An 18,106-nucleotide genomic window follows, 5' to 3' on the forward strand; every position below is an offset into this window, starting at 1 on the left:
AAATGACCTTCCATATAACAGGGCAATTCTCCTCCTTTGGCATCTATTCCAAGGGCCTAAAAACTTGTCTTTGAAAAGGCTTTTGTGCTTCCATGTTCACTGCAGTACTATTCACAATAGCCAAGCTCTGGAAACAACTCAAGTGGCCAAGAACAAAAGAGGGGCTGAAGAAACTATGATCTCTTTAACAGGGGAATACTACTTGGCTATAAGAAAAATTGAGACCCTGCAATTTGCTACTGGAGAGAACTAAAGGACTTCATGCTGAGTGAAGTTATTTGGAAGGAGAGGGACAAATATGGAATGAGCTCTCTCATAGATGGGACAGAAAGTAACACAGTAAAAGAATACCAAATGGCCAAGGGCCCTGAGAAGTAACTTAGCCAAGGGTGTGGGTGAAAGGTGGCTAAGAGTGGACTTGGAGACACTGGAGGGATGCAGGACATCCTGGTGGTAATTCTGTTTGGAATATTATGTGTCTCAGTGAAAATTGAAAGGGGCAAAATGCCTGGTTACTAGCAATAGGCTCCCTCAGTAGCTGACACAGACAGACAGTTGCTCTGAGCTTAACTTCACTCCTCCAACACCCTTAAGCAAAAGTGAGTCATTAAAACAAACAAACAAACAAAAAAACCTAAGGTCAGGGGCGGAGAGATAGCACAGCAGTAGGGTGTTTGCCTTGTACACAGCCAATCCAGGACAGGTAGTGATTCGAACCTCGGCAACATATGGTCCCCCGAGCCTACCAGGAGTGATTTCTGAGTGCAGAGCCAGGAGTAACCCCTGAATGGCACAGAGTGTGATCCAAAATCAAAAATAATAGTGAGTCAATTTTTTTGTTTTGTTTTGGGGCCACACCTGATGCTGCTCAGGGGTTACTCCTGGCTATGCACTCAGAAATCGCTCCTGGCTTGGGGGGCCATATGGGAAGCGAGGGGAGTGAGCTGTGCTCCATCCTAGGTCAGATACATGCAAAGCCACTGCTCTGGCCCTGGTGAGTCATTTTTATTCTTCTATATCAGAATTGTCAAATATGGTCTAATTGAATGAACTCGTTTATTTGGGGCCCCCCAGCAGTGCTCTGAAGTCAGTGAGGGGCTGTCCTGGAGATATGAGGCCCTGCAGTGTGGGAACTCAAGCCCAGTGGTGCTGGAAGTGGCCTGGGCTACAAGTCAGGGCTGTGTGTGTCCCAGATTCACCCTAAATCCCCAGTGAGCTTCCCAGTCCTTGAGTTACAAAATTAAATCAGGGTGTCTCGGTAGCATGTGAAGGACCATGTCCATCTAAGTGACAGCTGGAAAAAAGATAGAAGGATCGAGGTCAGGCTGACAATTAACTTCCCTCTTCCCCAGGAATCGAGTGAACTATGTTCTAACTACTAAAGAAATAGGAAAGCTAGCAACCAGGAGGAAAGAAGAAAAGCTGGAGACTGAGAACCTTTGTCGGGAAAACATACAAAAACCCAGGAAGACTAGGCATGAGAAGCCCATGAAGATGACACACAACAATATCATCATAAGTTCAAAAATTCCTCCAGACATATCCGTGGGAGCGACTTAAACACCATCTTCGAACCAACAGCCAATTTGCCTTCCATGAATGCACTTACTCGCTTGAAATTTGGTACTGTTGCTGGTGCTTCGAATGAGCTGAAAGGCCTTTTGGAAGCCCACTGCATGCTGGGTGGGGCTGTCCAGGGACTTGATGCTGCCCACGAAGGCGGACATCTTCCTCTTGGTCTCACTGGTGGCAGGGGACAGGAAGGTCTTGTAGCATTGGTCTAGGGAGCAGGTCCGTACGGTGTCTGCCACGGCCAGCACGGAGATCTGGAGGGGCAGAACAGGAAACATGTCACCCTACAAGGTCAATACGAAGTTCTGGTGGAGGAAATGCATTCTCTGCATGCCAGAGTTTGGGGCCTGACACTGTCGTCTTCTGAGCACTTTGAAATGTTTTCTTCCCCCACCCAAAAGTTTATAAATATATATATCATCAGATATTTGTCAGTTGTTTTTTGTTCTTTTCTTTTTTTTAATGGCCACACCAGGCTGTGCTGAAGGGACCATAGTGGGATATGCCTTATGACTGAACTCAAGTTGGCCTTCCCCACAGTACTTATCAGTTTGGCCTTTGTCACATATCTGGAAGAGTGCAAGAAGTAAAGACCTAGAGAATAATAGTAAATGCCCAGAGGCATAAATCTCTATAATCTCTATCAAGTATGAAAATGCACAGTTTAAAAGATTGGCAAGAAAGAGGAACCGTAGAATTTAATTCTTGGTCCCCAAGGGAACTTGGTAGTAAATAAAACAGCAAATAAAGTATTTGATGCATCTTAGCCAAGACTCAGCATGGGAGTTTCCGGTTGGAGAGGGAAGGAGAGGAAAGGGCAGAGTTGTTGTGTGTGTGTTTGTGTGTGTGTGTGTGTGTGAGGTGTGTGTGTGTGTGTGTGTGTTAAGGACTGGATCTATTATGTAAAAATCTTTGGGGTTGGAAAAGTCAAAAATGAACAAACAGAAAATACTCCTCCCTGTGGCCTAAGCAAATAGAAGACTGTTAGCTATGAACCTAACCTGTCTATGAGGGGGTCCCCAAGACTAGGAACCCTCATGGCCTTCTGCATAGCCCTAACCCCTCAGCAATCTGTAAAGAGCAGCTGAGATAGTAAGCCCTGAACTCTGCCCCATTCACCTGCCAATGTGACCTCCAATGTAAATGTTTCCTTGAACCTGAAGCCTAAGCAAGCACCATCAGGGGAAGGGATGTGGGACCTGGTGTGGTGGGACTGGTTTGAAAAGAGCTTTGCAACAAGAGTTGGCAGTTGCTTCTACAATTACTCAAGTAAAACCAGAGTCAACTCCCCAAAGCCATTTTAAAGATGCCCCGAAAACCATCTCTGATAAACACTGTGTCTTCACTCAGAAGCAAGCAACGAACCCACAGTGGTCACCTTATCATGCTCGTCAATGGCGCTGAGGATGACCTGGGCTGCGTCCTTGGCGATCTGCAGTTGGGTTTCAGTGACGGAAGCTCCATGGTCCAAGATGACCACAATATGCTTGGATTGGGGCCGGACTGTTGAGACGTAGATGGGTCTAGGAGGAGGACAAGCATGGGAGCACCATCAGACACAATGGAGATGCTGACCTGAAACTCCAGACATAAGCAAACAGAGCCATGGTGGGGAATGGCAACCTTAGCTTCTGTTTGTTTTCGTTGATTTGGTGCCACATCTGCAATACTTAAGGGTAATTCCTGTTCTGCACTCAGGTATTGTTGCAAGTCAGCCCTTGAAGAGGTTGACTGACGAGGGATGGAGGATGAGGTCTTTCCCCTCCAGCTCGGAGCATGCGTCTGCCACCCTGTCTAGCCGATGGTTCTGAGGTGAAACGGTGGGTAAACAGCTCGCAGACAGTCAGGCTTGTGGAAATATTAGCTTTATTCGGTGGACAAGACTGAAGTCCAAAGACTCAGCATAAGTTCCAGCCAAAAGCCTCTGGCCTTCCACACACCCTTGTTTTTATCCCCCAGAATCAGGTACCACTCAATGGTGGGATCAGATACCACCCAATGGTGGAAGCAGAATCAGGTACCACCCTAGGGTGGGGGCAGAATGCCAGGTCACACCCTGGGGTAGGGCACAATCACCTATCAGGGTAGGGTTAGTAACAAGGTATTACTCCTGACGGTGCTCCAAGGACATATGAGATGCCTAGCATTGAGCCTGGATCAGGCGTGTGCAAGGCAAGTGTCCTCCATGCTGTGCTATTGTCTGGTTCCAACCTCTTGAGTCTAAAGTCAAACCCAGGGGCTGGAGCAATAGTTCAGCGGTAGGGCATTTATCTTGCATGCAGCCAACCCAGGACTAATCCTGGCTCGAACCCTGGTATCCCATATGGTCCACTGAACCTGCCGGGAGCAATTTCTGAGATCAGAGCCAGGAGTAATCCCTGAACAGCATCGTGCGTGTCAAACCCAGGGGTAGCCTTAAGAGCTCAATCCTAGGGCCAGAGAGATAGCACAGTGGTAGGGTGTTGCCTTGCATGAGGCTGATCTGGGAGGGAGCTGGTTTGATTCCCGGCATTTCCTATGCTCCCCCAGCCTGCCAGGGGTGATTTCTGAGCACAGAGCCAGGAGTAGCCCTCTGAGCACTGCTGGGTGTGGCCCAACAACCAATCAATCAATCAATAAAGATTTTTTTTGTTTTTTTGGGGGGGGGCACACCCATTTGATGCTCAGGGGTTACTCCTGGCTAAGTGCTCAGAAATTGCCCCTGGCTTGAGGGGACCATATGGGACACCCGGGGATCGAACTGTGGTCCTTCCTTGGCTAGTGCTTGCAAGGCAGACACCTTACCTCACCGGCCCCAAGATTTTTTTTAAGCGCCTCCTTAGGGAGGTAGGTTTTTCCTGCATAATCAAAAGTCATCCCTCCCCAGTGGCCCATACTAATGCTGGCTCATGGTATCCCTGTACCCGCATTCTACTATAGGAAAGATACTTTGGGGGGCTCTACCATCTGCAAAGGCAGCACCAGAAAGATCTGTGCACAGAGGATCCCACACACAGACAGTGTAGTAGGGCTGGGCTGCAGGTTAACTGCTCTTCTTGTTTCTTTTCTTCTTTTTTTATTTTATTTTATTTTTTGTTTTTGGGGCTACACCCGTTGATGCTCAGGGGTTACTCCTGGGTATGTGCTCAGAAATTGCTCCTGGCTCTAGGGGATGATCTGGGACACTCGGGAATTGAATCCAGGTTTGTCCTGGGTCAGCCACGTGCAAGGCAAATGTCCTACCGCTGAGCTAGTGCTCCAGCCCCTATTTCTATGTATGTTATGTATATTGTATGTATGAATGTATGTATGTATGAATGAAGTAATGTATTTTTGGTTTGGGGCCACACTTGGCGGTGCTCAGGGGTCTATTCTCCTGGCTCTTGCTCTCAGAAATTTGCTTCCTGGCTTGGCTCGGGGAACCATATACATGCCAGGATTACGAACCCACCATCCCTGGACTGGCTGTTGCACAAGGCAAATGCTCTAAGCTGGCTGTGCTATCCCTCGGGCCCCATTTTTTTCTTCTGTTTTAAAAGAGCGTTTGTGTTATGCCAGGTAGTGTCTGTAGGGGCTTAGGTTTTGGCGCTTGGCTCTCTGTGATCAGGGATCATTCCTGATGAGGTTCAGAAGATCATACATGGGTGGAGGGATCCAGAGCAGTGGTGCAAGCGGTAAGGCATCTGCTTTGCCCGTGCTAACCCTTGATGGACCATGGTTCGATCCCCCAGTGTCCCATATGGTCCCCAAAGCCAGAAGCAATTTCTGAACGCGTAGCCAGGAGTAATCCCTGAGTGTCACTGGTATGGACCAAAAACCAAAAACCAAAAACCAAAAAAAAAAAAAAAAAAAAAAAAAAAAAAAGCTCATACTGGTTCTGGGGGTGGGACCCGGTTGCCCATGAGCAAGGCAAGTGCTCTAAGCACTGCACTATTGGCTCTGGCCCCAAGCCAAGCTGCTCTGAATAGCAGCCAGCTTTTGCTTCTCTTCCGAGGGCCCTTTTCCTTCTGTGCTGAAAGCAATTCAAACAGGCTTCCCCCCAACACACACACACACAAACCCCTGCCACTGGGCCCCTTATCTGGGCATTTCAATCCATGCCATCAAATGTGTTCAAGCCTTCAATGGCCACTCTTCGTGCCAGGTTTTTGTTTTGCCAACAAGAAGAAAAAAGGATTGGGTGGGGGGTGGGGGTACATCGGAGAAATGCCCCCATCAATGTGGTCCCCTCCGCTCGTGTGCAGTCTGAGAAGGTCTGTGAGAAGAGGCTTAATGAGGCCCCTCTATTGATGGAGTTTTTTTTCAGGGCTGGAACAAATCAGAGGGAACTAAGAAAGCAAATCAACTCCAGGAGAAAGCTCTCTTTTATGGGCACCCCCCCCCCCCAAACACTTGAGTTTTCTGAGAAATGCTAGATGCCAGCCAGGTCGCAAAAAGGCTTGGGCACAAATTAAGAAATGTGGGCAAAGAACCAAAAAAACACAAAATCTTGGCTAAGTTTGCCCTTCATTGTTCTCAAGCCAAAAGTTCAGCATTCGTGGTAAAGACCACTGTCTTTTCACTCATCAGAACCAGGAGGAAGATAGGATTAAAAAAAAATCAGGAGAGAAGCATTCACAGGAATGAAAGAGGGGACAGAAGAGACTGGAAACTGGTCACCCAATGGTCATAACAAACTACAGATGTGGCAAACTGCAGCACTCAGGGGTTAAATCCTGGCTCTGCACTCAGAAATAGCTCCTGGCAGGCTTGGGGGACCATATAAGATGCCAGGGATCAAACCCGGGTCTGTCCAGGGTTGGATGAGTGCAAGGCAGACACCCTACTGCTGTGCTATTGCTCCGGCTCAAATACCAGACTTTTAAACATGTCATGGAGGTTTTCTGTAAAAGGACACATCTGAGGCTGGAGAGATAGCAGAGGGGATGTAAGAGAATATAGACTTGCATGCAGCTGACCAACCTCAGGTTCAATTCCTGTCAGTGCCTTGAGCCACTGAGCATCAGCAGGGGTCACTCCTGAGCAGAGCCAGGAATAGTCCCTGAGCATCATAGTTGTGGCCCAAGAAACAGAAACAAACAACAAATGTACACACCTTCCTTTTCTGAATTCAACTCAGGTCAATGAAAAGCAGAATATGTGTTTGCCCTGTCACAGGAAATTGTAAAAAAATAAAGGGGGGGGGGGATCGTGGGATGCATACACAGAGGCATTCAAGGTACAATTTAATAGGTGGCCCCCTCACAAGAGCAGAGGAGCCCCTTTTCCTTCCCACAGGGCTCTGATATTCACATCACACTTGGGACTTATGAACTCTTGCAAAGGAATGAGATGAAAGCACACATCTGGAGCCACACAGAAATGGGAAGAGTTGACTATGGAAAGGGGCTGGGCAGACTGGATGGATGGAGGATTAGGTAGATGGAGATGAAGGAGACCTCCCAAGCCTAAGACAACGTAGATGGCTGACTTCTGAAGTGTTGAGTGTTGATTTTCCGATGAAGCATTCCTTCTTTTCTAAATGATTCATTAAAAGCAATAGACAAGAGGTTGGGGAAATAGTACGGGGTTAAAGCAAATGCCCTGGATGCATGTAACCTCTGTTTCATCCCTTAGCAGATCTCCTTACCCTGGTGGTCTCCAGCACTGCAGAACCTGAACACAGTACCCTTGAGACCAACCATTCAGCCCCGCATCCTGCTTGGCCAAGAACCAACCCCAAGCACTGCTTAGGAGACAAAAGAAACCAACAAAAAACAAAACTAAACAAAAAAACAAACCAAAACCCAAAAAAGCCCCATCAACATGTTACCTAATCTGGGGCTGGAGTGATAGCACAGAGGCAGAGCACTTGTCTTGCAAATGGCTGACCTGGTACTGACTCTGGTTCAATTCCTGGCATCCCATATGGTCCCCCAACAGAGCCTGCCAGGAATGATTTCTGAGCACAGAGCCAGGTGTAACCCCTGAGCGCCACCAGGTGTTGCGTGCCCCCAAATCAAAGAAACAAACAAAAAACATGCCACCTAATCTATCTTTTCAGAAGTTAAGAATGAGAGGGGCCATAGATTTAGTACAGTGGGTAGGATACTTGCCTTGCATGTAGCCGACCCTATTTCGATTTCCCAGCATCCCATAAAGTTCCCCAACCATTGCCTAAACTCCTGAGTGCAGAGGCAGGAGTAAACCCTGAGCATTAGAGGGTGTGCCCCCAAAAACAGACAAACAAACAAAAAACAAAAAAGAAGTGAATGAGAGAGGCCAGAGAGATAAAACAGCTGGTTGGGCACTTGTCTTGCATAAAGTCAGCTCGATTCCCAGCATCCCTTATGGTTCACTGAGCTCATCAGGAGTGATTCCTGAATGCAGAGCCAGGAGTAACCCCTGAGCACTGTTGGTGTGACCTACAAATTAAAAAAAAGCAAAAACAAAAAACAAACAAATAAAAAACAGTGAATGAGAATCTGATGGCTCAGGGGTCTGTGGCCTCTTCTGAGGGTGGAGTAAGGTTAGATCCCAGGGCTATAGCCTCTGGTTCTATTTCCAAGAAGCTTAAGTTTTACAGGACAAAATAAAATATTTTACAGGACATTTAGAGGAGTGAATGGAAGAACCCACACAAGTGATTCCAATGTCCAACTAAAAAAAGAGCAAACATAATTTCTTGGAGAGAAAAAAAAAATTGAGATACATTTTAAATTTGGGAAAAAGCAAAATCATGGCATTCATTTGGATTGTCTATCCCTGGCCTCTCCAAATCTATTGCATTAAAAATGGACATCTTGGGGCCCGGAGAGATAGCACAGTGGTGTTTGCCTTGCAAGCAGCCGATCCAGGACCAAAGGTAGTTGGTTCGAATCCTGGTGTCCCATATGGTCCCCCGTGCCTGCCAGGAGCTATTTCTGAGCAGACAGACAGGAGTAACCCCTGAGCACTGCCGGGTGTGGCCCAAAAAAACAAAACAAAAACAAAAAAAAATGGACATCTTGGGGGCCTCAACGATAGCACAATGATAGGGAGTTTGCCTTGCATGTGGCCACCCAGAGACACAAGTGATCCCCGTTTGATCCTCGGCATCCCATATAATCCCCTGAGCCTGCCAGGAGTGATTTCTGAGTACAGAACCTGGAATAACCCATGAGCACTGCCGGGTGTGGCATAAAAATAAAAACAAACAAAAAAGGACATCTTGCATTAAATAAATGCAATACACACATTAAATATTTTACACTCTTGGGATTGGATAGTGAGGACAGAGGTTAAGACTCTTCTTTGCATGAGACTGACTCTTGTCCAATCCCTGGCACTGCTAGATATGACTCCAACCCCTTCAAACAACAAGGAAGCACCCTTAAAACAAACTTTAAAAAGAAACCAGAGCAACGAAGGAAGATGGAGATGCAGCCTTGCTCAAAAACAGTGATGAGAACACGAGCAAGCCTATCACATCTGCATACCTGCTGCGATGCTCATAGCTGCTCTTACACCGGAACTTGTGTGCTGGGAAAACAGTGAAAATTCCTTCTTCTGAGCTGAAATATTGCCACTTAATGCCAGGGTTAGACTTCAGGTTGTCTGCGAGAACTGGAGGGGAGAGAAAGAAAAATTACAGCAACCGTTAAGTGCACACTCACTGGAAGAAAAGTACAGAGCAGACCAGGTTGCAGATGGGCCCCTAAACATTTCCTTTCTGTCCCTTAAAGCAAATAGGCACCAGGAATAAATATCAGAAGGACCATTTCAATTGCGGAAAGCTATTATTCCTCCCTCTGTAGAGGGACACCGCATCCTGGCCATCTCACCTACAGAAAGTTAATTATTTGGTCTTTGCTCACTGGCTGGTCCCCGAATGGCCAGTAATAACCCAATGGATTGGGATCCATTCTCCGGCTCTTCTCCAGACGAAATCTGAACCCTTGACCCTGATTATACAATAACATGGGGAACTGGCCAGCCAGTACTTAAGAGAGTGGAACCCCTTTCAAGCTCAGCTCCTGACAGGAATGATGTGTGAGTTGTGGATGGATGGGGCTCATCTTTATGCTGCTTTACTGCACCCACAAAACAACTAGGCTGAAACCTCCAGGTTGGTCTTGAGCGTCTTTTGTTTCTGACAATTGCTCCACTTGTTTATCCGTAGATAAAACAGTAGAATAAAAAGACTTGGCTTCTCCCCAATTACAGACAAAGAAAGAGGCTCTGGGGAGCTATTGGCACCAGGAGCTGAAGTTTGAACACTGTTTTGGGTTCCAGAGCTGGTTAGTACCTGGCAGCAGGGCAGAGATTCTCTCTCTCTCTCTCTCTCTCTCTCTCTCTCTCTCTCTCTCTCTCTCTCTCTCTCTCTCTCTCTCTCTCTCTCTCTCTCTCTCCTTTCTTTTCTTTCTCTCCCTGTCTGTCTCTTTTCTCTTAGTCTCCTCTCTCTCTCTCTCTCTCTCTCTCTCTCTCTCTCTCTCTCTCTCTCTCTCTCTCTCTCTCTTTCTTTCTCTCCCTATTTGTCTCTGTCCTCCCTGTTTGTCTCTTTTCTCTTAGTCTCCTATCTCTCTCTCGGTGTCTCTCTCCTTTCTTTCTCTCCCTGTTTGTCTCTTTTCTCTCAGTCTTCTAGTCTATCTCTCTCTCCCTCTCCACCCTCGACCCACCCCAGCCTGGCAATAACAAGACCCACAGTCACACACTGCAAGTAAAGCGAGGCCCCATGACCTCATTAAGAGCAACATCTGTAACAATAAACAGGCCACAGCGAGACCATTAAGAGGCGAGCCAATGAGAGCGGGCTTGCTTTAAAAATAAATCAGAGCTCACGCAGAGCTTCATACATTTAATGGCACCACCAAAGATCATTTGGTGCCTCCTGGTCATTCCCCACCCGCGTGGTGTATCCGACAAGGCTCCCCCAAGCCTCCTGCTGAGACCTGCACAGCTTCTGATTAAATCTCACCCATTAGGGGCACTGGCAGTGACTGATGGCTATAATGGTAATGAGGACCCCAGAGTCCAGAAGTAATCTATCTTTATGGGGGTACAAGGAGGGAAGCTCTTCTGAACATGACGCAGAGGTAAAGGGGAACCCTGTTCTCAGTAGGGGTGAAAGGAGGGGGCTTCCTTGTTCATTAGGTATTCCACGCTTCCACCATCACGAATCACTCTGACTTGCAAGCTAACTCCTTTTTTAAAAAGTAATTAATGACAATTTAATTAATAATTAATTAATTTTGATTTGGGGGGATCACACCCAGCGGCAGCGCTCAGGGATTTCTCCTGGCTCTGCTCTCAGAAATATCCTGGCAGGCTAAGGAACCATATGGGATTACAGGATTCGAACCACCCTCTGTCCTGGATCTGCTGCTTGCAAGGCACTCTACCACTGTGCTATCTCTCCAGCTTCTGCAAGCTCACTCCTGCCTCGAATGTTTTGGAAGTGGTCTAGGAAAGGTGCCATCCAGGGATGCTCAGAGAGCATTAAGCTTGGAAGATATCATAGGCTGTCAGCGTTGCAGAAGCCCCGCCCACGCGTGACCACTCCCACCCAGGAGGCAACAAATGGGGGTTTCCTCCTTATCCTATAGAAGGTATCACTTCCTCCCCAGTCTTCACCAGCAGCTCCCAGCTCTGCTCTGTATCTTCTAGTCTGTTATTAATGCTACAGGTTGGTTGGATGGGAGCCCTGGGGTATTGTTGAATATCAAATGGGGATAGTGCTCTGGTGCCTAGAGCATTCACTGTTTGGAGGCCACTCCCTTTCCCCCCCACACCCCGATGAAACTAGAGTGCATTTCTACTTGACAAAAAGGCCCATGCTGAATAGAGTAAGCAAGCAGGCAGCAGATTAAACAGCACTCTGAGTATTTAAGCGGCAGAATAAATACAAAAACATGTTGGTGTTTCTCCAAGTAATTGGCTTTCATTCGTTTATAAATATGTAATGCAAACAACCCGGCTGAAAAGACATCTGAGACAAGGGAATGATCTCACAATGCAAAAACTCAGGACTCAAGAGAGCTTTACTCTATCGAGAAAAAAAAGAAGTTCACTGCTGACCAGCTTCAACAGGCACCCCAGGGCTTGGGCAGACCTGAGGCTCACCACTGACCCCCCTACAAACTCCCTGAACTGGAAAAGGCATAAACAGGAGTGTGAGAGAGCTTAGTCATTGCAGCCCCTGGGACTAGGTAATGCTGTGCACCAAACAGCGGATCTGAGAACATGGAAAGAATTCTTGTATCATGGAGATGTGATGAGGCCCAATCCCTTCTCTATTTGTGCACGGTTAATGGCTTGGAGATGCATTTTTGATGCATGGTGATGTTCTTCCACCATACATTTGTGTGTGTGTAAGCAGGCCATTTGGCCACGAGTCCAAGGCTCTTCTGCACCGTTTTGTTACAGAAGGGAGACACTGAGAGATCAGAGGGCTGGGGAGATGTCCCAAATATTGACAAACTCTCTGACCTTAGGCTTCCTCTTTCTGTACCAATCAAATGCACCATCCTTTTTTTTTGGGGGGGGGTCACACCTGGTGGTGCTCAGGGGTTACTCCTGGCTCTGCACTCAGAAATTGCTCCTGGCAGGCACTGGAGACTATATGGGATGCAGGGATTCGAACCACTGTCTGTCCTGGATCAGCTGCGTGCAAGGCAAACACCCTACGGCTGTACTATCTCTCCAGCCCCTCAAACACATCATCCTAAAATAGAAACCAGGCCCCTCCTGGGTTCCAGCCAGGTAATCCAATGATCTATGTACAGTTGCCAAGCCCAGCTCTGGGCCCTTCCTCTCACCTGGCTTTCCCAGCTGTCCCCCACTGGCCTACACTGTGAGAAATGTTGCTTTCTGCAGGCAGATGCACCAAGGTCTTGGCACAAGGGGGAGACTAAAGCCTAGAATAACATTCTGCCTTGCTGTCGTTGTTACTCTGTTTTGGGGGCCACACCTGGTGGTATTTAGAAGACCATATGTGGTTGCTGGCAACCGAACCTGGGTTGTGTACGTGTAAGGCAAGTGGTTTACTTGTACCATCTCTCTGGCCTCTGTGTTTCCCCCGCGTGCTTTGCAATCTTTGGATTTGGTCTGTAACTTAATCTTCTCAGCACGTCCTTGTCTGGTGAGCATCCACAAAGATTCTCAGCAGCCCAACTTTTTAGCACAGTAAATATGGTGCTCTCCTGCCACTGGTGTGTGTGTGTGTGTGTGTGTGTGTGTGTGCGCGTGTGCACGTTAGGGATGGTAAACAGGGTGTGTCACATTGGCAGCTCACAAGATCACATAGTTCCCTCACCTGGAAAAGTGATAGATTGAATAAGAGTTCCCGAAAGAGCCTTGAAAACCAAAGAGAAATGGAAAAAGGGTGAGGAATGAAGGCCAGCAGGGAGAAAGTATCTTCTCAACCACTAGGAAGTCCCAAGTCCCAAGTCCCAAGGGGTTTGGATCAAATGATTGAGAAGAAACCAAAGTGGGAATACAGGAGGTGCCATCTCTTTCCTTTCTTGTTTGTTATTTTTTTTAATTAAATCACTATGAGATAGAGTTGAAAAGTTGTTGATAGTTGTTTTATGGTCATACAATGTTCCAACACTCGACTTTTCACCAGTGCACATTTCCTACTATCAATTTCCTCAGTTTTCCTCCAGTCATTCCATCCTACCTCCATCTATCTCTTAGCCTATGGCAGACACTTTACTCTTTCCTTCCCTCCTCCCTCCCTCCCTCCCTCCCTCCCTCCCTCCCTCCCTCCCTCCTTCCTTCCTTCCTTCCTCCTCCCTCCCTCCCTCCCTCCCCCCTCCCTCCCTCCCCCTCCCTCCCTCCCTCCTTCCTTCCTTCCTTCCTTCCTTCCTTCCTCCTTCCATCCTCCCTCTCTCCCTCCCTTCCTTCCTTCCTTCCTTCCTTCCTATTTCTTTCCTTCTCTCTCCCTTCATCCCTCCTTCCCTCCCTCCTCCCTCCCTCCCTCCCTCCCTCCTTCCTTCCTTCCTTCCTTCCTTCCTTCCTTCCTTCCTTCCTTCCTTCCTTCCTTCCTTCCTTCCTTCCTTCCTTCCTTCCTATTTCTTTCCTTCTCTCTCCCTTCATCTCTCCCTCCCTTCCTTCCTCCCTCCCTCCCTCTATCCTCCAGGCAACAGACTGACCATGCAGTGCTGGCTTCTAGAGGAGAAAAATCGGGGCCGCTCCTGAGTCTTCCAAACCCACCCAGCATTCCAGCCCTCAAATGTGGGGCTCACAGCAAGCTGATGCTTTCTCTCTTGTACTTCCTCTGTTGACTTAAAGCCAGGCAATCATGCAATACTGCTGGCTGATCCTTCTTCATCCCCAGCTCACGGTGCTGTCAGATAAGCTGCTGAGATGCCTTCCCCCTTCAGGCATTCTTCCCATCAGCTGCATCAGGACTCAAGTGCTTGAAGAGCTGTAAATTTCCTTCCAGCTTCACTATCTGCCCCTGATGAGTTCTTGGATCAGGGTCTGCTCCAGTCTAAACTAACCCATCAAGTTGCCCAATTCCTGGCCGGCCTTGCTTGAATACAAGTTCAAACCACCAGGTAGAGGAGAATGAGATGCTGGGAATTGGGCTGTGAGTTTTGTTTTTCTTTCATCAGAGTAGGAAAGAAAAAAGAAAATGTTTCATCACAGAGAGCTGGATGCCTCTAACCCAAGGAACTGTGGTTGTTTTGATGTCCAGACCAAGAACAGCCAGGCAAGTACACAGACCTGTCTCTTGCCTACAGCTTGCCAAAAGGAAGGGATACAGCCAAGCACACACACACACACACACACACACACACACACACACACACACACACACACACACACACACACACAGACACACACACACACACAGACACACATACACACACACACACACACACACACACACACACACACACTTTTCCCAACTGACCAAAACTTACATGAGAATTCCCTGGAATCCTCTGGGCCACAGCAAACATTTTGGAGGCGAATAAAACATATTATTTTAAATAATATTATATATAACATAATTACATATTATTACATTATTTTGTTATTATTTTAATCTATTTAATAAATATAACATTTAATAAAATATAATGTTTTGTATTAATATACTAAATTAAATATGATATTTAATAAAATAATGTTATATTATTTGTTAATATATTATATTATTTTGCCAACAAAATTTCAGACCTTATGCCCTAATGCAACTTTCTAAGACCTGTTCTTCAGCCTGAGTATCATTTTACCAGGAAATCTGAGAGAGACATTTCTCAAGGGGGCACAGTTTTACTAGGAGGCTTTCCCAAAGTGGGAGGCTTGCTTAGTCATCTGGCCAGGGACAAGGCCCTTGGCTATGACATCTATAAATACAGCAGCCTTCCCTTAAGACACAGGCTGAATTACTATTATTCAGGAAACCAAAGCATATCAAGGTTAATTTTCTCAAGTCTATACTGGTTTGCAAGAACCAAAATATGGAGCTCACAGAGAAGGTATTATTACTATCAGCCTGATAGCTAAGGGTATTCAGAAGAATGAAAGACTTGGGCTAGAATGATGAAATAGCAGGTAGGACATTTGCCTTGAATGCAGCCAACCTGGGTTCAGTCCCCAGTATCCCATATGGCCCCTTGAGCCCACCAGGAATGATTATTGAACACAGAGCCAGGAGTTATCCCTGAGCACCCAAAACAAAAACAAACAAACAAACAAACAAAAGAGAGAAAAATAACTTTAGTTCTGGCGCTAGAATGGGATTCAGGTCCTGGAGTCCATCAGCCCATGGCCTAAGTCATGTAAACAATGAAGAATCCGGGGCCAGAGAGCTAGCACAGCGGTAGGGCGTTTGACTTGCACTCGGCTTACCCAGGAAACTGTAGTTCAATTCCCCTTCATTCCATATGGACCCCCTACCCTGCCAGGGGTGATTTCTGCAGACTGAGCCAGGAGTAATCCCTGAGTGCTGCTGGGTGTGGCCTCAAACAAAAACAAACAAACCAAATAAGCCTAAACAACAGGATTGATTTGAGTAGGATCGATCCACTTCTCTGGTCTATGGTTTCATCTTCAAAATGGAACAGAGGGCCAGAGAAAGGACATGCATGTAGGTGAACCTGATTTGAATCCCCAGCATCATACATGGTCCCCAGTTTATTGAAATTAATGTAATGGGATTGTGAGAGATCTAACTCAGAGGTTCTAAACAGTGCTTGGAGGAGAATCAAGGAAGAGCTCAGGCCTCTGTGTACTCGGTACACAGATGTATTTGCCGTGCACAAGAATGAACTTATGTACATGATCTCAAGAAAATAGATTCGGGTTCAAGAGATAGCACAGTGAATGCTGGGTTGAGTCTTGGCACAACATGATTCCCCAAGCACTGCTGTAATGACCCCAATCTCCCCTGGCACTACAGGGCCTGAGCAGTATTTCAGTCCTGAGCCAAACACCCAGTTGGCAGAGAAATGCTGGTGAGGCCACAATTCTCCCCTCCCTGCAGAAAGTTAACAGTTTTATATGCTATAACACCATAGCTTTTAACACCAAAGCAGCCAGGAAGTTGAGATAATGAGAAATGCCCATTTTGGATATTACCATTCTTGTATTTCCTTTTTTTTTTTTTAAGTGTCACTCAGGCGTTACTCCTGGTTCTGCACTCAAAAATTGCTCATGGCATGGGGCCAGAGTGGTGGTGTGGAGCCGTAAGGCAGATGCCTTACCGATGCTAGCCTAAGAAGGACCACAGTTCAATCCCACAGCATCCCATATGGTCTCCCAAGCAAGGAGCAATTTCTGAGCCTATAGCCAGGAGTAACCCCTGAGCATCACTAGCCCATAAACAAACAAAAAATTGCTCATGGTAGGCTCAGGGGACCATATGGGAACCTGGAAATAGAACTACCATTTGTCCTGGGTTGGCTTGTGCAAGGCAAAAAATGCCCTACCACTGTGCTATCTCTCCAGTCCTCATCCTTCCTTGTATTTCTGATTTTTAGGCTAGATCCAACTTTCCCTGGTATTGCTGTCACTGTATCACAGTCTAAAAGAAAAGACAGAAAAGAGCAATTGCACAGTCATTGCCACTCCCAGAAGGAAGTAACAAAGCTGCTGAAAGGAGAGCCTAGTCCCCCCTTCCAGATCCCCTCACCTCCCCCCACATACCTCCTACAGTAAGGTCCTCAGCGATGGACTTACCCACACCCCTGCCGCCCCGTGAATCTTATTTCTCAACAAAGCAACACGGACAAGATGGAAGTTTGCGACTTCAAATGCTCTTTAAATCAAAGACAATCAAGTCCAGGGCACTTTCCCTTTCCGGGACAAAGACTTTAACTCCCACTCGACTCTCACCTCAATTGCATAACACGGGGAGAGCAAGACAAAAACTTGGACTCTTCAAATAAACTCTCTTTAGGGAACAGGTTACACACTAGAAAATAGCTCAGCGGGAACTTGAAAACGAAAAGAAAAAAAAAGAGAAAGAGAGAGAAAATGAGACATGAGGGATAAAAGCAGGAAAGAGCCTGAGCAAAATAAATAAATAAATAAACATTATGAGCCCCTGATCACATAACACATGCCCTGTCAAACATGAGTCATTTGAGTGGAATTAGGGACAAGGAGTCCCTTTAGAAAAAACGTGATCTGGGGGCCGGAGTGGTAGCACAGCGATAGAGAATTTGACTTGCACACGGCAAACACAGGGTGGACTCTGGTTCGAATCTCGGCATCCCATATGGTCCCCCGCAGCCTCCAAGGAGCAACTTCGGAGCGCAGAGCCAGGAGTAACCCCTAAGAATCACCAGCTGTGACCTCCCCCCCCCCAAAAAAAAAACAACAACAAAAAAGAAAAATGTAATTTGGTGGTGGTGGTAGTGGGATGGCTCTAAGAAAAAGAACATATAAGAGGGTATTGGATGCATATATAGACATATGCCCCAGCTGGGAGAGATGTAGTTAAGAATAGTTTACAATAGGAGGCTGGAGAGATAGCACAGAGGAAGGGCTTTTGCCTTGCAAGTGGCTGACCCAGGATGGATGGTGATTCGAATCCCGGCATCCCATATGGTCCCCTGAGCCTGCCAGGATCGATTTCTCAGCGCAGAGCCAGAAGTAATCCCTGTGCACCGACAGGTGTGACCCAAACATCCCCTACCCCCAAAACATAGTTTACAATAGTTGGGAGTCTATTTGCAAAGAGTCTGAGAGGGGCCATCGGGGCTGGGTTATCAGTTAGGGGCCCATTGATGGATTATATACAGTCTGAGAGTGCCCATGGTTTACAATGTAAATACCAGACATGTGATAGCCTACGGAGACATTAATTCTGCTCTGAAAAGGGGAGCCGGAAAAAGGGTGGGGGCTTTTGAGGTCATCCTTTACCCACCGCCATTCATCTCATCTTACAAAAGACTGCTCAAGGATGTGGACTTTGGGGTGCCCACCACCACCTGATGGAATGCCACGAAACTTCCAATACAAGCACAGCAGCTTTCAAAAGGGGCTTGGACAACCAGCAGGTTGACTGTGCCGAAAACAGCTCAGCTTGGTGGTTGGGGTGGGTGGTTAGTGGGATTCTACATGGAGAGGCAATCTT

The 18,106-nt window shown here is 46.9% G+C and overlaps 1 protein-coding gene across 1 annotated transcript in view; it reads right to left on the reverse strand.

The window, feature by feature from the left end:
- Positions 1–18,106, reverse strand: part of CACHD1 (cache domain containing 1) — a 253,662-nt gene that overhangs the window by 66,672 nt on the left and 168,884 nt on the right. The window contains exons 5-7 of the mRNA XM_049774383.1: positions 9,009–9,135; positions 2,951–3,095; positions 1,610–1,826 (exon numbers count right to left, since the gene is read on the reverse strand). Of these exons, the coding sequence (XP_049630340.1) occupies positions 1,610–1,826; positions 2,951–3,095; positions 9,009–9,135 (489 nt within the window). The remainder of the gene's footprint in view (positions 1–1,609; positions 1,827–2,950; positions 3,096–9,008; positions 9,136–18,106) is intronic.

Source organism: Suncus etruscus, chromosome 6 (genome assembly GCF_024139225.1).
Source record: "Suncus etruscus isolate mSunEtr1 chromosome 6, mSunEtr1.pri.cur, whole genome shotgun sequence".
In the NCBI taxonomy this organism is placed as follows: Eukaryota; Metazoa; Chordata; class Mammalia; order Eulipotyphla; family Soricidae; genus Suncus; species Suncus etruscus.